We start from the raw sequence: 25190 nt of genomic DNA, 5'->3' as shown, positions 1-25190 counted from the left end.
TTTGTCTGCATTTTCAGTGGAGGCTGGCATCACAGTAGGGATCGTCTGAATCACTACCTTCGGAGAGGCCGCTGTTGTTGGGCTACTGCTGGTTATCAGTGGTGCACCTGCATTAACTGACTGAACGGCCACAGTTGAGATTTTCTGCCCCAACGATGTCATTACAACAGGCACTTGCATTGCCACACGAACTGTCCTAGTAGAGGTAAAAAATAAAGTTGATTATATTTCACGTTAAACTATAAAATAGGTCTCCTGAGCAAAAAGATGAATGCAAATCCCAAACATATACAACTAGTGCTCCCAAATTTTACAAATGTACCGAAAACCCCTTAAGTTTAGAGTTTGAAATACCATGAGACGAATATATTTTAAAAACTAAAGCCTAGGGCTTCCCTGGTGGCGCAGTGGTTGAGAGTCCACCTGCCAATGCAGGGGACACGGGTTCGTGCCCCGGTCCGGGAAGATCCCACATGCCGCGGAGCGGCTGGGCCTGTGAGCCACAGCTACTGAGCCTGCGTGTTTAGAGCCTGTGCTCTGCAACGGGAGAGGCCACAACAGTGAGAGGCCCGCGCACCGCGATGAAGAGTGGCCCCCGCTCGCCGCAACTAGAGAAAGCCCTCGCACAGAAACGAAGACCCAACACAGCCAAAAATAAACAAACGAACAAACAAACAAACTAAAGCCTACATTAAATTCCATCCGTAAGACCCTAAAAATCCATTCAGGTTAGAGGAGACATCTACTTCGACAACAACAACAAAATACATTTAAAAATGCCAAGCACTTTTCAAAGTCCTGACAACAGTGAGTTCTTAGAATGCAAATATTAAAAAAAGGAACATATCATTTCGCCAAAGAGTTTTCTAAAAATTAAACCCGTTGCAACTAATGGTTGCCCTCACTTACCTTGGAGCTGCTGTTGCTGATACAGATGCGGTAGTAGTAGGAGACCTGGACGAAGCATCATGACCAGGGGGAGTGATGTTCACAACTCTAGCTACACCCTTCTCTGCTTTGGAGCAGTTTAGAGGAGATGAGTTTTTCCCACCACGCACAGAAGCTGCTGCTTTCAAGAGACTTTCTGCAGACAGTGACACTCGTTCTAATGACTTTTCATCAGCAGCTGCTGCTAAATCCTCATTGCAGGTTTCACTTTTGTCATCGTCTATGACCACTATGTTCTTGGGCATATCCTTGAACTGATATACAAGCCTCTGTCCTTCAACCTTTGCGAGAATACCCCTTTGGTAATAATATCTGTCAGGAAAAAGTACTAAATAAATCAAGTATATTACATTTGTTCTCCCCACCTCCCTACCCCCCAACAAAAACACCATGTAGAAGAGATGCTAACAGAAACATTCACCGATTCTAGTAAGAGATAAGGAGGAACTCACACTGCCTGGATTGTTCAAAAGGCTAAGAATTTGAAGTAGGAATGAAATTAGAACCCGGTGCCACCGGGTCTTATATAACCTTGAGATCTGTAAAGTAGCTGAAAGCTCATTCTTAAAAGAAGTAATTTAACCTAAATACAGAATATACTACTGTACAGCTGGCCCTCCACATCCCTGGGTTCCTCATCCATGGATTTATTAACTAACCCATGGATCAAAAAATACTCGGGGAAAAAAGAATTCCACAAAACAGCAAAACTTGAATTTGCCATGTGACAGCAACTATTTCCACAGCATTTACCCTGTGTTAGGCATTACATGTAATCTAGAGATGATTTCAAGTACACAGGGGATGTGTTATAGGTGGGTTATAGGCAAGCACTATCCCCACTTCAAAAGGGATTTGGGTTATAGGCAAGCACTATCCCCACTTCAAAAGGGATTTGGGCATCCATGGATTTTGGTATCTGCGGAGGGTCCTGGAACCAATCCCCCTCAGATACTGAGGGACGACTGTATTTTACAGACACTCGTAAAACTTTAGTTCTGATTTACATAGGTTATAAAAACAATCTGATGTTACGTGGAAAAATTACCTAAGCCGTGCTTCGTAGAAGTGAATCTGTGGTGTATGTGAATAGTCACTAAACTATGTTCATTTACAAAATACCCTTCATTAGAATAAGCCACGTGCATAACAGAGTTATGTGGGTTCCTCCAACTGACAAAACTTAAGAGAACGTTTCATATCAAGATAAATCCATTAAAGTAAGTTTGCAGGAACTAAAGAGCAAATTCACAATTTGGAAACTGTATTTTGTTTGGGTTTAATTTTCTGAAAGGTGCACATTTCCCACAAAAATGGATTTTCCAATGGTGTTGAAATTTTAGCCGTCTAGACCAAACTCCTGTCTCCCCACCTGCCTCCAAATACAAGAAGCTCCTCTAGAAAATCCCCCCCAAATTACAAGCTGTAACAAATAAGGGATTTTAACAGCTTCTCTTTAAATAGTTAATAGACAATATTAAGAGATATGTAAGTTTTGTTTGAAAACTCTTTCTTTTGGGTTCTTACCTCAGAGCTCGTCCCATAGTTTCATAATTCATGTCTGGCTTGTTCTTATGCTTTCCCCAAAGCTTAGAGACAGCCTTTGAATCCACAAGCTTGAATATGCCTTTTTCTCTCTGAGTCCACTTAATATACCGGGGACAAGTATTTTTATCTTGAAGTAGATCTAAAAGAAACTCCCACAAATAGGTTGTGTTTCCTTTGAAAACAATCACAGGCATTGATTAACGATTCATTAACATAATTAAAAGCAAATATTTACTTATGCTGGATAAAAAATCAATTAATTTACCACTGGCGAAGCACAAGTGTACTGAGAGTCTGTCATGAAATACTTGACTAGATCGGCAATCACTTGTACAGTGTCAAATTGTGTTGTCTAGTAAATAACAGCAATTCAAGAAATAAACAACCGTTTGAAACAATATAAGCTGTAACACAAGGCCAGGCACAATTATATTTCAAATGAATGACAGAAAATAATGTCTGAGATTTCAGGAGTGAAAATAAAGTGGATTGTTAAGGCATTATCAAGTCTTGGAAGATGGCTAAGATTTGCATAGAAGGAAAGGAAGGGCTCCGGGTAGGTAAAATAAGAAACCTAGTCCCAGAGAGAAGAGCATCACTCTTCTCTTCTTGGAAGGCTGGGGAAGAGTAGTGGGCAGCGGTTACGAGACGACCAGAAGACTAAAAGCAGGCTGCTGTTTTCCTTTTATTCCCTTTGAAAGCCTCTAGGTGCAGAGGTTCTTAAATTGGTGAAAGAAGAAGAGAGTCCCGAGAAGACGATCAGAATACATATGCCACCAGGGAGCCACCAGGTCATCTCCAGGCTCCTACTCAATAACCCTTTACTAGCCTCAAATCCAGATCCAAGTTACGGGCTACAGGAGAAGAACCTCGAGGGTGGGAGGCTTCCACATCAAGCCACTGCTACTAGTCAATCGAAACGCTGATGTTTTTCTCCTCTAGCGTTTCATTTTCATCCTGTATTTCCCTGAAAATTCAGTCAATCCATTAACCCATAGTTGAGCCCCGTGTGCATCTCTTGACTTTAAAAAATTAACCTTCAACTTTACAATGTTATTTGTATCTCTTCAACTTCACTATGTTACATTTGTACATCAGCATCCATACCTAAAAACTCTTGGTATTACACCGTGCCTAACTTTCAACCACATCACTCTCAACTGAATCAAGATATGTATCTGGGGCATTTTTATTTTATGACCTAAAGATTATAAGAACTTATTCTGGAAGAAATTTTTGTACAACGGACAATGCCTTGCACACAGTAGGGATTTGAGTACTTCTGTGTCTACTGAATTAATCAGACTCATCAACATTCTTTAGGTTGTCTTTAAATGCTTCGCCCCAGTTCCCATCCCCAAGTTAAAATTAACAATTCTGTTTCTGGTTTTAAGGAAAACAGAATTCGAAAGGGAAGCCTTCTTTATCAGACAAGGTAGTTCACTAAGTCTATGCAGACATTATCGTCATAATTTTGCAGAAGAGGAAACACTGACTGGATTTTTAATCCAGGGATGACTGTAATCACTTTAATCTTCACATTTCAACAGGCTGCCTCAAGTTTAATCATGCAAAACTGAAATTTTAATGAAAGGTGATTTCTGACTGGTAAAAATAGGTTATCACAAAATTTTTTTCCAGTTTTAAACATAAGGTCTTTGAATACAAGAGACACCACTGATGATGGGAATAATTTTTTAAAAAGTAGTAACTGGGACCTCCCTGGTGGCGCAGTGGTTAAGAATCCGCCTGCCAATGCAAGGGACACAGGTTCGAACCCTGGTCTGGGAAGATCCCACACGCCGTGGAGCAACTAAGCCCGTGCGCCACAACTACTGAGCCTGCACTCTAGAGCCTGCGAGCCACAGCTACTGAGGCCCGCACACCTAGAGCCGGTGCTCCGCAACAAGAGAAGCCACCGCAATGAGAAGCCCATGCGCCGCAACTAGAGAAAGCCCGCGCACAGCAACGAAGACCCAATGCAGCCAAAAATAAATAAAATAAGTAAATAATTTTTTAAAGTAATAATTGTATATTTACGGTTCAACTTTGTAATACTACTATTATGTAAGTTTTAAAGTTTTCAGTATAAATTAAAAGATAAAACCTAAGATACCAGAAATGTAAAACAACCAAAGACACAGAAGAAAATAAAAGTATCCTAAATCTGTCCCAAATTGAATAAACAGTTCCTAAATAAATAAGGGCTTACTGTAGCTGGATTTTTCTTTTTTTTTTTTTTTGTCTAAATTTCTTGGTAGGCTTACTAGACTTAATTTTTTTTTACTAGAGATTTAATTTTTGCTTTAATTATTTAAAATGAGATATATCAGACTACCCATTGAGGATGGAATAAATTTGAATATACGAATCCAAAATGTATCCAACTATTGAAAACATTCATGGAAGTGATAAAATTTTGGTTATCAGATTATCAGAACACACCTAAAACCCTTACTAAGATCACTTGAAATCAACTTACACAACAAATTATGACAGCAGAGAATGCAGAAGGCTTATGCTATTTTTGTGCTTAATGAGAATATACAAACTCTAAAGCAAACATGTTAAATTTTTGTTCTAAGATCCTTACTGACATGACTGAAATCTGCTGGTTGGAAAACTAAATTCACCTTGCATTGAATCAGTTAAGAAACGCTAAATTCACCTTGCTTCTATCAGTTAAGAGAGTATGGAGAAATGAAGTCTTAGTTTTGTAAACCTTCTTCAATTCTAAGTGACTCTCCATGAGGATGCCTGCCGTTATCCTCCAGAACCACAGCTCTTCATACAGCTGCGTATCAGATTGCAGGTAGGGCCTTTTCCACATTCAAGCGCTTGCCCACCTCCACTCCCTGCAGTTTTATCTCAGTGGGGTAAGGACCAGGCATAGACAGTCTGAAAAAGCTCCACGTGCGATGCTCATACAGCCCTGATTAAGAACTGCTACCAAAGACAGTACTCTCACATGTGCATGTGCTAGAAGTGATTTTCCTACAAATGTACTTGACTAAAAAAAACAGCATCTCACCTACAAAACAGACCTCCCCAAATTACCTTTTCCTTCTCTGGGCTTCTTCTTTATGCCTAACTCAGGAGACCCATTGGAAATTGGCGACTGCTGGGTCTTTGGTTTACGGCCAACTGGAAATAAAAGATATTGAAACCACACGTTGAAAACAGGAAAAAGAAGCATGATAGCAGGCTTTCTGATAACACATTATTCATGAAACTGGATACTAATCTATGGATTAATATATTCAGTGTATATAAAAGTTGCTTTTAAAAGAACATGAAAAGCACTTCTGCAATTTTAGATTACAGCAGTTAGTGGACAGTAATGTCAATGTACATGGCAAGTCAGGCACTACTAACCCATTATTTACATGGTCAGAGCCTCAATTTGCTAACCTTTTCCAATAATGTAGCAATGGAAACAAATTCTAGTACAAACTTTTGTTTTCTGTTCTACAGAATTGTTAGAAAAAGCTTTACCTACCGATTGCAGAGGATCTGATAATCTGCGAAGCCCTTTGAGCTCAAATGAGGAAAAGTAAAAAATATTATTTTAAACACTCTCTACTGCTCTGAGCCAATCAATTCACCAGAATTTCAGCATAAATTTCCCCACCTCAACGTGCAGGTACATTATAAGGATAAAAAAAAATCTTCCAAGCGATTACTTCGTAGGTCTAGTAGATGTCTGCGCCCTTCCTTTTGTCTCCCCTCACTTCTGCCGTAAGGCTCTCTCAGAGAGACCAGCATCCACAATGAACAGAAAAGCAAGAGCTATACTTCTCTACAGTAAAGAAAGCTTAAGCCTGAAATGTGTTGTATTCAACCCTCAGCCCTGACGGATGAATGCTGGCAGGTGAGGGGAAGCCTCAAGAAAGAGACTGGGAATATTACATATACTATTACTGATTTGGTGATCTGTCCTAACATCTGGGATTTCTGATGTCTCTGCTCTTCATTAGCAAGGATTATCTAGAGCTAAATTAAAGTGCCTTAATTTATATGTCAAAAAGCATAGTTATTATATTCTAGGATTAGAATAGGATTTCATTAAGACGTATGCTTTGGCAAAAATTAAAACAAAGTTTACTGGTCTCCCTTGTTAAAACAGAGCTTAATTTCTCAATTTAAATAATACTTATATGTACGAATCAGTCAGTTAATAAGACTGACGTCTTCACCGTCTCCTAAATTCAATCACAAAAGCCCAACTTCCTTAAAGGAAAGGTTAGCCCCAAAAGGCCTATTTTCTTATAAAGCAGCATTTCCCAAATGGTATTACATGACAAATAGGTTATTCATCAGTAGGAAAAACGGTTTACAGTCAAATTAACTTTTAGAACTGCATGCTGTCTTCTCTTGGAGATTTACAACGCACGTTAGTATATTAAAGGCTCTGGAAATAAAAAGAAGCCTCTACTATTAAAAAATACCTACCTAACTTTGTATGTCCCAAAGGTACTTAAGCACAAATGAATAATTAACGATGTTGCATGTCATTTTTAAATTGTCATTCATTAAGACCACCTATTTTCAAATACGTAATAAGATTAGTATGAAATTGGCCAGTTATTTCCTGGTTTATACCGTACCACCACATAGGCAGATCAACCTGTTTATCCAGAGGTCTTGGTTCCCTAAATGATCTCAGCTTTTCACAGTCTTTTCCCTCTTCATTTAAATCTAAAATTTTCTTAAGTATTTTGTAATAGCTTCCATAAGATACAACCAGCCAAAGGCTATAGAGGGCAGTGGGTAAACAGGGCTATTTATATGTATTCCTTTTGTTTCTAAACATGTACAGCAGGAAGTAATTCTTCCTTCTAAACTCTCTCATCCATGCCTTTCTCAAATACATACTATCTATATTGTAAGAGGGAAGGTGCCCTGTCTTACTCTCCACTGGGTGCCTCACGGCAAATGAGGCACAGACCTGTGGCCATCACAGCAATTTGGAGCACTGTTGCCTCATAAACCAGAGATAATACCATTATTTCTGAAGCAAGTTTTCCCTTATTGTTGCCTTTGATTTTTCTTCTCCCCCATTCTAAAATGTGAAGAAAGAGACAGGGAAGAAGTGGAATTAGATGAATACCCATTTATACAGAATTTCATTTCTTTCAAGTTTTACCTTTGATTCAAACAGAAAAAGAACCCACTCAGGATGCTGAAGATGGACTGGAGCCTTGTGCCTCACCCACTGGGACCAGATGAGCACAAGCTTCAGCAGGCGTCAAATAACAAGTGGAAACGCTCTTCACCCAGAGGTGAGCTGATTCCCCTCACAAGTCCCTACGTGCAACCTTGGTGTTTTAAGGCCGAAGACAAGGGGGAGAAAACTGGGCTTTTTACTTTAATGCCCACAAAAAGAGTAGGAAGGTAAGATTACGAAAAATAAAGTCAGGAATAATTTTGTTGTTTTTTTTTTTTAAGGTAACCAAGTACCTAAAAGGATCAGAAAGCAGAAAAATGGGCAGTGAATCTCTGGCCTTCCTTCTGTGTATCAAGCACCTATTATAATCTCACTCTGCAGGCAACTACTTTTAGGGCTCAAACACGAACTCCTTTAAACAGTATGAACATGTTAAAAGACAAAATCTTAATTCTTTGAGAATATCTAATTAAGATAACATCAGTCATAAATCTACAGCATATATTTCCTATGTCCTGTGATGGGGGGAGAAAGATACCAGAAAAAATTTCACCCAATTTCCCAGAAATGTATAAATACACTCTACCTTTCTTCTTTTTCATTGGTTCATGGCTATCTGGTGACGTAGGAAGAGGAGAGGTATCCATTGGTTCAGATTCTTCAGTTGACACCTCCACTACAGTTTCTGTAATGACATCCGGCCTCATAGCAGCATGGATAAATTCTGGAGTTGATACACAAGGAGGGACAAACACTTCCACTATAAAAAAAAGTTGAAAAATTAAAACTTCCCACCCCCATTAATGCCTCTCAATACGTACGGACAATTCAATATTTAGTAGGGTGAGGTTATTAAGAATTCATCAAAGCAGGATAAAAACTTGAAGTTAAGGCTTACTGAATATACAATATGGTCTAAAGTATGTAAGTAAATAAACGCAAAGAAAATCGACTTGAAGGAAACGTTAATCTTCTGGGTAAAGGGGGAGATCGTAAGTAGTCAACCCCCGTGCTTCACACTTTTAGATGCTTTCAAGTTCACTGTAGAAGACTTTGGATTATTCTGACAATTGGGAAAACATTTGAAAATAAACGAGTATAATAGTGAGTTAATAATTACTTTCCTTCCACTCACTCATCATTATTCTCTAACTAGGAAGAACATGCACCTGGTGTAACATTAAAGTAATAAACATACGTTTAGGGAAAAGCAAGCACAGTTCATTTCAAGATGTGAAAAGAAAACCTGGCTCGTTACAGCCAAATGAATATCATCTTTCAATATTTAAAATTTTATTTACTGGAGCAGTCCCTGATATTTTGGGTCACTAAAATGGTCCATACAGATTTTCTAGTACATACAATAATGTTGCTCTGGCTTCCTTTCAATGTGCATGAATAACCAGGATATGACATTTCTATTTCAATTAATACATACTATCATGGATTAATATACTGACCAGTATGCCCTAATCTTCTTCTCATATCCCTGAATAATACACAGGATTCCTACTCTAACTAAAAAGTACGGCTGATCTTAACATATGTTGAAAATCCCTAAAAGAAGGGCCAATCTTTACTGTATTAAGTCAAATTAACATTTGGGCATTAAAATTAGGACAAAAAGACTCTCAAAGGCAGTCTTTAAAAAGGGGGCCAAAAAAAACAAAAAAAGGAAAACGTGCAGCCTGAAGGGAGTGTGAGGAAACACTGGAAGCTACCTCCGCCCTCCCTCAGGGAGCGCTCCCTGGGGTCACTGCCCATCTATCACTGAAGGAAGGACTGAACGTGGTCATAGGTGGCAAATGCTCCCATCTGCCATTCTCTTAAGGTTTATAATTTACCCAGAGTTAAGGAAATAAGACATGATGGTATAAACAGCTATGTAGCAGCCATCTGTCTGTCTATAGTGGGCGTTTCTGTTTCATTTATTTTGAAAATTAAGTATTTAAGATTTGGGAACATTGACAAATAAAAATCAATTACTGCTGTCACAGGTATTTATGTATTATAGACTTTGAGAACACCAACAATCCCCTTGGATTACCAAAGACAAAAACAAAAACTTTCTTTCTAGATACGTAAAGTGACGTGATATGTTTAATATAAAAAAGAACAGTTCACATACCAGGACTTCTTGAATCTCTCAAGCAGGTAGGAGATTCCATATGAAGCAGGGCTTCAGCAGCTTCAATTGTCTTATCTGTACAGTGTGCATTACTGCTATGAACTGATGCTTCCACTGGGGGGAAAATAAGCTCTACTCAATAAAAATGCACTGAACACGTACGTTATTAAATTAAACTCTCACGTTAATAACTCTAAATGAGTCGTTAATACATATTAGCCCATATAAATTACTTACACAAATAATTTTAAAACCAAAACAACCTAGTATCTATACTTTATAAAATGAATGTTGATAATAAAGCAAGTATTGAGATTGATTAGAAATTTCTGAATCTTATCCAAAGGAAAACAAAGACCCTTGAAATTTGAATCCTGTATCAATTTTAGGCCAAAACTAACTCGCGGGGTAGGGGAGGGAGAATGGTTGTAGATTAACAGTCCTATGAGGTCAATTGTAATTTTAATATACTGCTAAGTAAACACCTAGCAGAATCAGTCAGAAACTCGTATTTCTAAATTAATCAATCAGTTCAATTCTTACAGACCCTCCTGGTGAGTGCACCAGAGAACTTGGGAATTTTCTTCACAGTAACTGCTTTCTTCTTCAAGATCTCTCTGGACTTTGCTGGGTTTTACCCAAGAAATTTAGAAAGAAAGAAAGAAAAAAAAAAGAGAGAGAGAGAGAGAGAGCGCGCCTATGTTTTTTTCCCTCTCCATGAAGCCTTTTCTAGTTCTACCACCTCTTGTAACTCTCTTCTAACAATTACTTTATGCTTTGCTGATTAAATTATTTGTGAAACAGTAAAGTGTACAGCAGTGGTTTGGTTTTCCAGCCTCGAAAGCTTGGGCTCTAGTCTCTGCCACTTACAATTTCTGTTACCTTAGGCCAGCAATTTAATTTCTTGTAAGGCTCAGTTTCCTCTTTCACCAAACAGGAATATTACTTACCTCATACAGTTGTGAGAATTAAATGCAGTGATTCCCTTAAAAAACACGTACAATATCTCACATATAGATAAGAACTCAATAAATGGTGATAATTTCTTATCACCATTTAAGCTCCGTGAGATCAGGGAGGGCCTATCTTAATTCATCTTTACATCTGTTACGGTTCCTAACACAGACCTTTCATATAGGAGGCATGCAAGTGTTTCTTTTATGTTTTGAAGTTAAGGACAACCCACAGACCTTACAGGAAAAATAGCAATTCAAGCACAAATTCATTATCCTAATGATATAATTAATTTCACATCCTGACTTGAAATATTCTGCTTGGTAAGAGGTTCTGAAACATGAATATGTGAACGGTGTCTAATTTGATAGATTTTTCTCAAGATGTCCTCTAAAGGACTAAAAGAAAATACTTATACCAATTTCATAAAAGCATATTATCAATTCACAAGTTCTACAACACTGAAGATATGAATCTTTTAAAATTGTTTCCAGTAAACTTTTAATTGAAAACAACTTTTTCACTTAGTCTCAAAAGTCACCGAGTGCTAAGGCCTCGGCCTCACACACCAGCCATTTGGAGAGCATTCACAGAAAATCCAGCGACTGCTTCACCACCTGCTGCACGTCATCCACACTCTCAACCAAGGTACCCGGTCTCTCCAGTTGCTCTTTCCATTTATGGAAATCTGCTCAAAGCTAAACAGTTCCAGAGAGGCAGCCAAACCTCTAAGTAAATCTATCTTTAGGTGACCCTGCTTACTCTTATCTGCAGCTTCACTGAAGCACAGGATTCAATCAGTCCTTCTAGCTCAACTTTAAGAAATTTACTATTAGTAAGTATAAAATATATTACCATTCTCAAGTATTTTCTTCAAAGTACCTCCCCCTGCAGTACTCCCGTGCACTAAAGAACCTTGGGAAGCAGATTCTCAGGTTTTTAAAAGTTTATTCTAGGAACTTCATTCTCTTTAAAGTCTGCTTGTGTTGCAATTTAGCTGTTGTCTTAGGTGCTATTAATAAACCATCCTGGGTAAACTAATTCCTTATGTAATTGTATTAAGACACACCCTAAAAACTCTACCATACTAAAGAGCTTTGAGTATTTGATAATAATACAGCAATAGAATTTTACCAGATATTTTAATGTTTTAAGTTATAAACAAAATGAAATTTGCCAACAGCTATATATTGTGCCGCCCTGAGCTCTTATGCAGTTTGAGGTATGTTTTCAAAACCATGACTTCATGTTAGTTATGTCAGTGAAAATTTTCTTGCTATGATTTCCGACCTCAACCTCCCCTTTCTCCCTAAGTTCAAAATGCTGTTTCCCTGAAATATTTTACACCCAGAGTAAAACAAAGAGAATCCACACAAACTTCAGCAGAGAATCACTCCTTTACACTTCAAATCCAGGACGAGAATATATTAAAAATGCATCAACTCCCTACGAACTATCAGTCGGATCTAATGTTCTATGTACAGTCAACAAAGGATTGTTATAAGCCTGAGACACAAGTGTGAACAGAGCTCTGGCCTCATGAAGCTTATACGAATAGTTCAGAGTATCAAAAACATAAATGGACGTAAAATATTTCAAAACAAAATAAAGATGCAAAATAATTTGACAGTTTCCAAGAATACTTAACCCAATTTGTTAAAAGTGAGCTCTGTCTCTTTTTACTTGTCTTTTGTTGACGTAAGTCAACAAGCAGTTTTTGGTAACAGAAATTTAAGAAATACTTTTCCTATTCAAGTTCCCATAATTTTTAAAAACTTTTCAATATTATTTTATTCAGATCAATAATTCAAATACAATTTAAACTAAAATTCTGCACAATTCCTAAGGATAAATATGAATATAACATTGTTGTGCCATCGAAGTAAGCAAACTGACAAGTGAGGGCTGAGAACTCCTTACTTATCTCTTACTTAAAGCTTGATTTTCTGGTGTCTTTCTAGGCCTGCTTATGAAATTTATGGGAGTTTAAAAAAATAAGCAACTCATTTAAAAAACAGAAACAATGCAGCTAAAAGTAATCTGGCAGGTTATCATCTTCTAGTTGCTCCCAGTCGGTGGCACTGCTGGTCAATATTCCTTGAAGAAATAAATATACCAAATAAATTTCCAAACTATTTTAATTTTAATCAGTGTCAAAAATTACATTTGCTTATGCCCTCCTTGACCGTTGGTTCAGAGTCTTATTGTTCCATTTCTAGCTTTCTAATCAACTGGTGTTTGTATGGAGACTATTCCAGACTCACTCGACAGCTGTTACTAAATACCAAACTTGGTAATTAAGTCTGACAAGAGACATACCTCTCAGCTTTGCAGAAGAGAATGCTGGCAATGGATCTAGTTCATAACAACGTTCTTAAAAGTCAAAAATAAAAATTAACAGCAATTTAATTTGAGAGCAATAGGAAAATATTAGAAAACACTTCATTAGGTGATAGTGGTATTCCCCTACAAGCAAGACCATAAACTAATATTTACAAGGGCATCACACAGCTACCACACCTGACTCACCACAGCTTATTCTCTAACGCCCCAGGACTCTAACAGTTAATATAGGTGAGTGAAGAACACAAACAAACAGAAAGGTAAAAGGTCTGGGGCACTCCATCTGTATCCGTTCCCCTTTGACTTTTCTAATCTATACAGCTGCATTATAAGGTTAAAAGGGGAAAGAGGAGAAAATCATTTTCTACAGTAGCGCTGTCTGATAAAAATATAACGAGAGCCACGTGTAATTTTTAAAGGTCCAGTAGCCACGTTAAGAAAATAAGCAGAAGGGGAAATTGATACCTTTCATTTAACCCAGTATATCCAAAACACTGGCATTTCAACATGTAAAAGGGGTTTACATGTAAAGAACATGTAAAGAAGTTTTTCACTGCTTCAGTTTTTATGTTTAAATTAAATTAAAAATTTGGTTAATCGGCCACATGTCAAATACTCAATCGCCACATGAGGCTAGTGGCTATGGTACTGAAAAGTATAGACTAAATAAAACTGTAACTCAGCTATTCTCAAACTTTTCTGGTCAAAGGACCCTTTTACACTCATATTACTGAGGACCACAAAGAGATTTTGCTTATGTAAGTCCTATGTTTAGATACTTATCCTATTTGAAATTAAAGCTAAGAAAACTTTAAGTTATATGTTTATGAAAAATAACTTTTCTAAAACAAAGAACAATTTAGAGAGCAGCTTTATTTTACATTTTTGCAAATCTTTTTAATACATGGTAGAAAACAGTTGGATTCTCATACTTGCTTTTTCATCCGATCTGTTCTATCAAGCCATGTAGCCTCTAGAAAACTTCTGTGAACACTTGTGAAAGTGAAAAGGCAAATAATGTCTTAGCGTTACCATGAAAACAATCTGACTTCACGGACCCCCTGAAAGAGTCTGGGGAACTCCCAGAATCCCTCATACCAGAGATTTTAGTATTAAAGAACTGCAGCTGTAATTTATTATCTAATGTAATCAACAACACCCAAATTCCATCCTCATGTTTCTGTAAGTTTTAGCTTCTAAACATAAAATCACTGTGTAGGTGAACAATTATGATTCCATTTCCGTAAGTACAACAGTACTTTGTCGACTTACACATGAAGGATTTTTTTTTAAACTCTTCATTAATCAAAAACACTCTCCTGCCTGCCTCTCTACCAATTAAATTTGTCCCTAAAGGAAACTGATGTTGGATTACCCTGAATGACTCTTTACACACTGATGTTACTCTTTCACTCAATTTCTGTATGAATTTTAGTACTAATGCTGCAATGAATTCTAAAGAGTAATTTCTTAAACACATTTCCAAATAAAGTTTTAAAAAATTTATGCCATTCTTCCAATTTTATTTCAACGCATCCTTCATCTTTTCATAGCCTGATAAATTTTTTTTTTCAAATTGATGTTCTTTTCAAGATTGATACTAGATATTCCAGTTTATAGTAAATTAGAAGATTTTCTAGTTCAAATTTCATGATGAATTTTGACAAACTAGACAGATTTGTTCTGTCCGTAAAAATACTTAAGGCTGCATTTCCAGAAGAATTTCCCCCTTCCATTCAATAACCGTGTTAAAGTAGAACAATACTTCTTTCCTAAGAGTTACGCTATTTCTCCATTCTCAAATTCTCCACTTTCTCAATTTTCAATTTCTCAAAAGAAGGAAGAAAAAAAGTCAAGGAATGTACACTTGAGAATAAGAAGGCAGAATATTTTAAATTGACAATCTTCCAGAAAAGTCAGGCCACATGTACACAACGCTTTCGCATAAGTATTAATAAAGTAACATTCATATTTTCCTAGAGACTAGAAATGAGCTTAATTTACTAAATCAACTATATCATAGTCTTATTCAACGTACAGACATGGCCTCAAACTCCAATTTGGTCCAAAGACTGGCAAAAGAAATTAACCCCTCCCCATTACATAACGACCTTACAGACAAATTCACTCATAGAGTGTAATGTAAAGAAATCCAAGCAAAAAGAGGACCTTCGCTTTCCATTAAATATTTCTGAGCCACCTACAGTTTCAGAGTTTTAAAAGTTATTAGGGATCACCTAGTCAATGCTGTTCTCTTACAGAAAACGAAGCCTTAAAGAGCTAGTTTAGTGACAGCTAGATGAAGATCCGTATCTCCTGACTTCAGGGTCAAGGCTCTTTCAAGGCTCTTTCTCGGTTGGACACCATGTTGTCAGTGAAAGTTTTATAAAGTATATCAAGTCTTTACCACAAAAAATATTTTGTATGTGAAAATGATTTTTAGTAAATAACCTTATGTATTTCATTCTTTATTCAAATGCCTCTGACAGCATACATGTTGATAACTAAAGCGAAAGCTGATGGCTAAAGTTGACAGTTAAGTCTCTGAAGGGAGGAACATAAAAGCAAAACTATATCCTCTAGCATCTTAACGTCTAACAGCAATGGAATTCTAAGCGCTTTATACTTACTTAGAAACAACAGTTATGCTAACAATATTCAATTTAAAGCTTATCTCCTCTAGAAGTTTTCCTTAATAGCATTCTACACTTACCAGGAACCCATACAGCAATCCCTGTAGTTACATTAACATTTATATATTAATACAGATTTTCATCTGTCTCCTCAATTAGACTAAATCTTCGTGAGCAAGAATTACGTCTAACACTTGATGACTTCCCTCAAGGGAATGAAAAGATACCATTAAGTCCATATACAAATACAAACCTTACAAACATTACCCTCCCAACATCATTGGCAACTGGCAGCAATAAAAATTTAGATCCATGATTCTTCATTTTCTGGGCCACCTTTCCTCCTCCACTTTTAACTCACTGAATAAACCTTGGATAAACCAGCAAACCTGTCTCAAATTTCCTTCTAAAATAGGGTTTATAAAGGAACTTCAGATTACACGAATATGACTTGAGAAAATAATTTGAAAACAATTATATGTAATATGTATTCTTTACAGAACATTATAATCACAAAGGAAATTTCAACTGTAAGGTTTCTATGTACTAAGGAAATGCAGTAGAACGGGAAAACAACATTTAACTTAAAAAAAAAAAAAAAACCCTGATCAAAAGAAGATAAAACGTTTGTATTTTTGAACTGTAGGCTGTCTACATATGTTAAACTGTGTATATGCATCCACTCCAAGCAAAATATCTACAGGTAACGTTCAGTTGTGACGATGATTGCAAAAGCTTGTATGACAAAAATACCTTCTCTTGGCAAAATTAAGCCCTCTTACCTTTACCTTTACAAAATTCTAACTGCGTGGAGTAGTCTAAGGTTCTCACAACCACTGGGAACATTTCCGGAAAGGTCCATGTTCAGCACTACTGACCCAAACAATCCATAAAGTGTTGTTAGTACCAATAATATAAAGCCCAAAATGCCATCTCTTAATTCATACAGTACACAAACGTACACAAAGAGACCAAGTTCTCATTGTGCTCTGCCTCCTTTTCCCTAATATTTAAGTTCTTGCTCTAATCAGAAAATAACTGTCAAATGCATTTTAATCACTACTCAGTGAACTGTGATTTTTTTCTTTGGGACCGTGTAGCGTTCTATTTTACAGATTAAGTTCTGTTAAGGGTACATGTAAGTTCATGACTTCTCCCAAACGAACTGAATCACAAGAGTTTCACCAACCAAACGACTAACTCCCCAACCTAAAAACAGTGGATGGAAAACAGCCGGTAAGATCCTTTACAGCAATCCTCGTCGGTGACTCTTCCCCATCTTCCAATTCCCATCGATGGCGATATGAAAGAGAAGCCAGGGAAAGGAACACTGACGCTCGCTGCAGTAGGTAAACCGTACTCAAGCTCCGCTACGCCGACTCAGGGCCCTCGCTGCGCTGTCTGCTATTAAGTAAAGCCGCTTTCTCTATGTAACTTAAGTCCGTGCCCTTCCGCTGCAGCAGTGGCGCCGCACATCCCCCACCGCCGCGGCCACTTCCGTGTTTACACTCCTCTTCCCTCCAATTCCATGCGTACATTGTCAGCTTCACTCCCGCCCAATCTTCATTGGCCCGCCGCGGGCCAGGAGTCCCGCCCCCAGAAACCAACGCTCTTATTCGGAACATCGCAGCGAGCGGATAGGAACCCGAGGCCTGTCAATCCCAGCCGTTCTGTCCTCTCCGAGGCGCTTCCGCTGTGGTGGGAGGCTTGGGGGGGAGGGGGAGAGGGGGCAATTCCGTGAGGAGGCTTCCCTGGGGCCAAGACTCCCTCCCGCCCGCCCCGCTCCTCCACCTTCACCCGCTGTTTACAAAAATAAACGTTCCTCTCTGACGCCCCAACGCTGCAGCGCAGGGGTACAAAACATACTCCGTGTCTTTCCCATCCTCCCCCCTGAAAAACCCACCCACGAGGCAAGGCGCATAAGCCTCCTTCTCCACAGCCGCCCACTGAACCAGGGAAGGGAGGCGGGCCCCCGAGAGCAACACCCCCCCCAGGCCACTCCACGTTATTAAGGGACCCTCTCGAGAACCGTTACTCCCGAGCCCGCACAAGGTGGGGATGTGAGGAGGTGGGTCAGAGCAATTTTTTGGCGGGTATCGGTCTACCGGACGTGGCCCGGCGCTGCCTCGTCCGCGCGGAAGTCCAGGACTTGCGGACCAAGTCTGAAAGGAGAACGGGGCGGGGGTGGCGAGCGTCCACCGGAGAAGCCCGCCGCCCCCGACCGCGGGCAGCAGCGGCCTCTGCGGCCAGACAGCGTGGCAGGCGCAGCCGGGAGACAACAGCCTCACTCACTTCCTGGTTCCTCGGCAACTGGGGTGAAGCGCACAACTCGTCCGCCCCCGAGTCCCCAACTTAACTGCGGCTCGGCTGCCCGGCACCCGCTGCCAGCGCTCCGCCCGGCAGCCGCCGCCGCCGCTCCACAAACCCACCCTGAAGCGACAGCGCCGGATTTGAGGCAGGTTACTCTCCAAGGTGATCACTTCCTGATTCGTCGCCTCCATTACTTCATTCACAACCCCCCTTTCCCCCGGCCGCCCCGGTGACCGAAGGGGACACCGGAGCCCCTGCACTGACCGCCACAGGGGAGCCACCCCGCCCCCTGTGCACCCCTTCTCCTGCTGCACCGATGCACGGGAGGAAAGTTCCCCTGTCCTTACCAGCCCGGATGAGCAGATCCAGCTGGTTCGTGGGTCCCTCATGCAGAGACGTCGCCATGTTTATCCCGGGGCTGGAGCTGCTGCTTCACATTGACTTACACCGTGAGCAGCGGCGGCAGGGGAGGAGGCGGAACCCGCGGCCGGAGACACACGCCGTGCGGCCGACACACACTCACGCACTCGCACACACTCCGACGCCCGGATCCTTGCGCGTCCTCCGACAGGAAGCCGAGGCCGGCCCGCCTCCCGCCGCCGGGCTGAGAAACCCCACCACCTAACGGCAGGGGCGGCGGCGCCGGCCGCCTCGGCTGGCAACGCGATCCTTCCGCCCCGCGCCCAGACAGGAAGTCCCGGACGCCCGCCCCAGAGAGCGGACGCGGCCCGCGGCGCGCAGGACACCTGAGGCAGGGAGCCGTCCCGGGGGCCGCGGCTGGGACGAGGCCCCTCGGCAGGAAGACGCACGTCTCACGCTCTGCGGAAGAGAAGTCTGCAGTCGTCCCCACGCTAGAAGAGAGCCATTAATCACATTTTCCTTCTGGAAGAGCTCTAATGCCCAGTCCCGCAGCTGGGACGGAAAGGTGGCTAATTAATTAACTTGTTGGGCCGTGTCAAAGTGTAAGGCTGCGTGTAAGCCGTTCACTTGAGAGCGCTGCGCTGTAAAACAGGCATACCAACCCCAAAAGTCATACCTACAGAATGTTACCAAGGCTTTATGGGACAAAGTAAGGGGCTCCCAACCACTCTCAGGGACCGACTTCGCCCTCTTCCCTCTACAGAGGTATGGAAAAGCACACTAGACAGGTGTTTATTAGCAAACAGCACATGCCAACCTCTGAGAGAGGAGATTATCCTCCCCCGTTGGCTAGCCATGAAATGTATGTACCCTCCTACATTTCTATTTGGTTCGCTCGGAAACGAACGTATTCACTTATATCATCTACTTTTAAAGATCTTTTTGATAAAACTAACCTTATTACAAATAACGTACATATTAAATACAGTAGACGCGGGAGCAAGATTGCCGTTTAGTGACTATAGACTTACTGACAACACAGGAAACCAAGCCTATCAAATGACCCAGATGAAGCGTCATTAAAACAAACACAAAAAGTGCTTCCCTGGGTTCAAAATTTCATAATATACGAAACACTGAAACAAAAGGTTGCCTATAGTTGTTTCTCCACACAGCGTGAGACAGTGCCTCCTACGGAGTAAGTGTTCAAAAAGTTATTTGCTGAATAAACACAAAAAAGATTTGGTCGCTACAAGTTTTAAATAACAAGGTGTAATTTTTATGACTTAAATTGAATGAACTGTGATGATAACTAGAGAAAAAATGTATTCCAGGGGTAATATCAATACTATATCGTTTTACAAATGTTTCCCCAACGTGCAACTTCAGAGTTGATTCCACAGCCCATGACTTTACTTTTTTTTTTTTGGCGGTACGCGGGCCTCTCACTGTTGTGGCCTCTCCCGTTGCGGAGCACAGGCTCCGGACGCGCAGGCTCAGCGGCCATGGCTCACGGGCCCAGCCGCTCCGCGGCATGTGGGATCTTCCCGGACCGGGGCACGAACCCGTGTCCCCCGCATCGGCAGGCGGACTCTCAACCACTGCGCCACCAGGGAAGCCCCATGACTTTGCTTTTCTCATTTCTTCTAAATACTCATTTATTCTTTTGGGCCTTTCCCCTAGCCCTACCACCATGATCCCCACCTTCCCAAAAAAGAACCCGTACGCCATTTCCAAAGTACAGCCCCCCTGAAACCAAACAGGGATCTCTTCCTTGTGTTAGGTAAACTTGCCACCTAGTAGACAAAAGAAACTGTATGACTGGTAGCTTTTATTCTTTATTTCTAGTCAATTTAAAATAAGGACCATCCACTGACCCGCAGCATCACAACCTGAGACGGTTTCCAGGTGAGAGGATGGTGCGGCACGCTAGGGGGCTAACTGCTAGCTTTAGGCAGAACACTGAAATTGATAGCAAATCTGAATGTCCCCTCTTATCAATCACAGATGTTCGTGTATTTAGAAAGGAAGAGAGCAGTGTAAGCCAAAGGTGTGTTTCTTCTGGCGGCGACAGCTTGGCCTGGCTCAGAAAGAAACACTCTTCTCACTGTGGGAGTCAGTTTGAAGCCTGACACATAACCTTTACCTCACTCTTTGCTTCTTGAGGGTTAGCTTTTAAAGAAAGATAGCGGTGTGTGTCTGTGTATTTCACTCTCGGTACATCTTAATTATATGGACTCATATCAGCCTTATATTTTAAGTTCCAAGTGAACAGAAGCTGTATCTATTCCTGCATAATACTTCACAGTTAGTACATACACATATATAGTATTTATGCATATGTGTGTATATATATATATATATATTTATAGAAATTAATGCAGAAAGCCTGGGAAATATTCCTATATATTTAAAGCTCTTATAAAAACACAATTCCCTGGGGTTTAATGCAATTCTGTCTTGCTACTATAACTAGGCTTTCAAAAGCCACCAATACTTTTTAGAGACCAGTAATACTATACTAGGACTAGCAAGCAAGGTGAGGCTGCTGCTGGAAATATAAACTGGTACAAACTTTCAAGAAAGCAATGAGCATTATAGATCGAGAGTCTTAAAGAGGTAAATATCAATATATACTGATCTAGGAATTTCATTTCCGGGGCCTAGCCTGAGGAAATAATCAAAAAATGCAATGGATTGTTTTAATAAAAACATGTTTGAAGAATTTTTAACATGGTAAAATATTAAAAATATAAATGTGGCAGGATTAAAATATACAGTATGTCCCCTACATACAAATGAGTTCCGTCCTGAAAGCGTGTTTGTAAGTCCAATTTGTCTCTAAGTCCAACAAAGTTAGCCTAGGTACCCAACTAACACAATCAGAGGGCAAGCTGCAATTTCACTCACGTCTGACGCTGATGCAACGCATGTTCGCATTTTTGAAAGTTCGCAACTTGAAGGTTCGTATATAGGGGACTTACTGTATATGCATTTCTTCCATACAATATGACTCAAGCCATGTAGTATATGTGAATATATGTGTACACAACATGTATATGTGTGTATATACACACACACACACATCGGCATTTCTCAAGTCTTCAAGGTTAAGCAGAACTTTCTCAAGTACTAATGAGCAGAATTTTAAAAATTGAATAAGACTAGGTAGGTTAGCCTGGTGGATACCTTAGAGCATATTCTGCTAATAACATTACAGAAAGGCAGACTCTACATCAAAGTTACTGCTGTGATCTAGTAGGTAAATAACAGCTAACTCTTATTGAAATAAAAGCCACCAAGGTAAGTGCTTTACCTTCATTTTTTTCACTTATTCCTCTCTACATTCCTGTAATAGATATTACTATTGTGCTCACTTTATAGATGAGGAATCTTGACGAAGGTCATAGTGTTCAGGAGAAGCAGAGCCAGGATTTGAACCCACGAACTCTTAACTCTAGAGCCCTTCCTCTCAAACACTCCCCAAGCACCCAAGTAACAAGGCCTGTGTATCTGCTATGATGCATTTAGTACCTACTGATTTTCTTTTCTGAAAATTCTTTTCTATTCCTCCCTTCAAGAGGTGGAATCTAATTCCCCTCTCTCCCTTTGAGTGTAGGCTGAACTTAATGACTCACTTCTAACAAAGAGAATAGAGCTGAAGTGATGGTGTGTGACTTCAGAAACTGTCTGCTTGATCTCTTGCTTTGGGTCACTCAGAGGAAGCCAACTGCCCATTAGGCAAGGAACAGTGGCATCCTGCCAACAGTCATGCGACCGAACTCTCTAGGACACAAACCCTCCAGCCCTAATCAAGCCTTCAGATGATTCCAGCTTCGTGAAAGATCCTGAGTTACGAGCCATGCGAGTAAGCCGATCCCCAATCCTTAATCTCAAAAACGATGTAATACTGATATAATGTTTATTGTCTTCAACTGCTAAATCTGGGATGATCTGTTAATCAGCAAAAGATAATTAATATGGAAGAAAGGAGCAGTTTAAACTCCCAACTTGTCACATTTCACAGCTTAGATAAAGAAAGAAGGGTAGAGTTTAAAAATGACCTCTTTAAACTACAAAGTCCTGAGCAGTTTTTTCCATGTCTTTCTTCATAGTCTGAGCATCAATTCTTTCATCCTCCAGCCTCTCCGTTTTAAAAATAAGTAAGTCTTCAGAATATAATCATTATCATTAAAGTCTAATATAACCAAAAATAATTAGATACCCTTGGCTATTTGAATGATTTCATGGTCCTGTAGTAACCAAGATGGAAAAAAATTTTGAGAGATATGTAAATGTCCAATTGTTTCCAACACCATATAGGTTTTAAATGTTTTGACTTATAGCTTACTCTGGTTATTTCCTTTGTATTTTTCCTTTATCTAGTAAACAGAATCATAAAAGGTTATGGTTGAAGAGATGCCTACAGACAACATCACCTAGAGGTTTTCAAAAAAATAAGGAAGGACCTGAACATCATCATCTCTTTTCCTGACTACCATGAATTAAATATATTAAACTTTAAAACCAAATATATAACTGTGTGCTCTATCAGATACAAGTACCAAGGTCAACAGGCTTCAAAGTTTAAAAAAAATTACAGGTAGGAATCAAAGGGAGCAGACATTCTACCCATTTAATGTTATTTTCCTATAGTTTGGGAGAAGGATGCCAATTTCCTATTTTAGTAATGACAACTCTTTAACCACCAATGGTAGAGTTATTTGAGAATCACCGATTTAATCCAATGCCCTAATTTTACACATCAGGAAACTGAGGCTCCAAGAAGTTAAATAATTTAACCAAAGTCACATGGTATATATCCCACTATTTCAAGGTTAAAAATTCTACAAAACAATCTTCTATAAAACTCAGAAGTTACAAAATGGATGAAAACTTAAATCCATTTTACTATTACTATATTTATATAAATTATAAAGTGGCTGATGTTTTGCTTTTTAATGTCAAAGCTAGAGCAATGGTCAAGAGTCTTTCTGAGAAATAAAGAAAAAAATGGAAAAAAAACTTTGAGCAGTGAATGGTAGGAGAACAATAAGAGGGGGTCAAACAGTCTGAGGCAGCTGAACTAACAGTGAAACTCAAAGCTGGGGTATGGTGTGTTGGGCATGTTTAGAAGAAAAAAAAAGGTAGGAAAACTAAGGTCTAAGAACAAATATGTCTATCAAGGACAACAAGCTGGAATCAAGAGATTTAGGACCATTAAGTAAAGCCTGGTTCATCAATACTGGAAGACAGACGACAGATCCAGCAGTGCAAGTCTACAGCTTTACAAAGAGAAAAGATGGACTATTTCATATGTTTTATACTACTATATGTTTAACTCACTCTTTTCAGTTTTTTATACTACTGATTCATTTTATTTAATAGTTAGGTTTTATAAAATGTTATTAAAGTGAAGATGTTTGAATCCATGGTCACATATTCATTCATTTATTCCATAAATAATTACCCAGCACTTACTTTGAGCAAGTTTCTGTCGTAGGCACCTATTACTACACCTGGTGGCACTGAATTACGTAAAAGGAAAAAATTAAGCCTTCTCAATTCAGACAGAACCCACACCAAGTGTGAAATTCTCAGCATGATATACAAAATTGCTTATACGTGAAATTAGAGTAGTAGTGGGTACGTGCTACATTTTGGACCACCACCCAGCAGAGTTAAATATTTACATGTATAAAAGCCTTCATAAGGCATGGATTTTTAACAGGGGGTTCACAAAGGCAAAATTTTGTTACCAAATGCATTTTTTCTGAGAAAGAGGATCATGACTATTCTCAGATTCTCAGAGAGGTCTATGACCCCCAAAGTCATTTCATCATAAATTATCTGGCCATATGCATTTGTTGACCATAAAAGCCCGATGATGACTGGGGCTTCCCTGGTGGCTCAGTGGTTGAGAGTCCGCCTGCCGATGCAGGAGATGCGGGTTCGTGCTCCGGTCCGGGAGGATCCCACATGCCGCGGAGCGGCTGGGCCCGTGAGCCATGGCCGCTGAGCCTGCGCGTCCGGAGCCTGTGCTCCGCAACGGGAGAGCCCACAACAACAAAAAAAATGTATGCAAAAAAAAAAAAAAAAACCCTATGATGAGTAAGGATCCAGCATGTACCATTTTTGAAACTGATAGTTTGGCTTAGGTTCACATGTTTTCCGCATTTTACTTAACTTATCCCTGGGTCAAATTCTCCTTGAGCTTGTTGATTCTTCACTTTACGGTTTACACTGAACAAAAGCAGCCACTCCTAGAAGACTATCTGTCGACTGAGTCTTGCAGCTAGTCTTTTCTAAATGGATGTCAGATTCATTTTTTTTTTTTTTTTTTTTTTTGTGGTACGCGGGCCTCTCACTGCTGTGGCCTCCCCCGCTGCGGAGCGCAGGCCCCGGACGCACAGCCTCAGGGGCCATGGCTCACGGGCCCAGCCACTCCGCGACACGTGGGATCCTCCCGGACCGGGGCACGAACCCTTGTCCCCTGCATCGGCAGGCGGACTCCCAACCACTGCGCCACCAGGGAAGCCCTGGATGTCAGATTCAAAAAGCATTTATTAAGTACCATATGTGTATGACACCATACAAAGGGAATTAAAATGGTTAATGATCTATTTTAAATAACATTTATCACAAGTGATTTCAAGGGCTTGGGTTCTTTATTATCATTAGGGAATGTACAGTATCTTAAATATTCTGGAAATTTTTTTCAATTCCTGTGAAACTTTACAAGGGCTAATGCATGATTCTTATTTAGCATGTTTATGAAAAGATTTACAATGGAGTTCTT

General features: G+C 39.9%; 1 protein-coding gene across 9 annotated transcripts in view; it reads right to left on the bottom strand.

Moving 5' to 3' along the window:
* The window catches only part of ELF2 (E74 like ETS transcription factor 2), a 96507-nt gene that overhangs the window by 2213 nt on the left and 69104 nt on the right, over positions 1-25190 (bottom strand). For 4 of the 9 annotated variants that reach the window (XM_082838034.1, XM_082838035.1, XM_082838040.1 and 1 more), the window contains 6 exons: positions 9792-9905; positions 8250-8423; positions 5554-5640; positions 2476-2668; positions 910-1260; positions 1-196 (listed from right to left, as the gene is read on the bottom strand). The exon at positions 1-196 is cut by the window's left edge and continues 2213 nt beyond it. In XM_082838034.1, the coding sequence (XP_082694160.1) occupies positions 1-196; positions 910-1260; positions 2476-2668; positions 5554-5640; positions 8250-8423; positions 9792-9905 (1115 nt within the window). Of the gene's footprint in view, positions 197-909; positions 1261-2475; positions 2669-5553; positions 5641-5995; positions 6035-8249; positions 8424-9791; positions 9906-13064; positions 16991-18378; positions 18696-25190 lie in introns of those variants that run through there. The other 5 variants (XM_082838042.1, XM_082838037.1, XM_082838038.1 and 2 more) reach the window with 5 other exon arrangements.

This window comes from Leucopleurus acutus (genome assembly GCF_964270905.1).
Source record: "Leucopleurus acutus genome assembly, chromosome: 4".
Taxonomy (NCBI): Eukaryota; Metazoa; Chordata; class Mammalia; order Artiodactyla; family Delphinidae; genus Leucopleurus; species Leucopleurus acutus.
The sequence above is the reverse complement of the archived record's forward strand: the minus strand, read 5'-3'. Positions and strand labels throughout refer to the sequence as shown.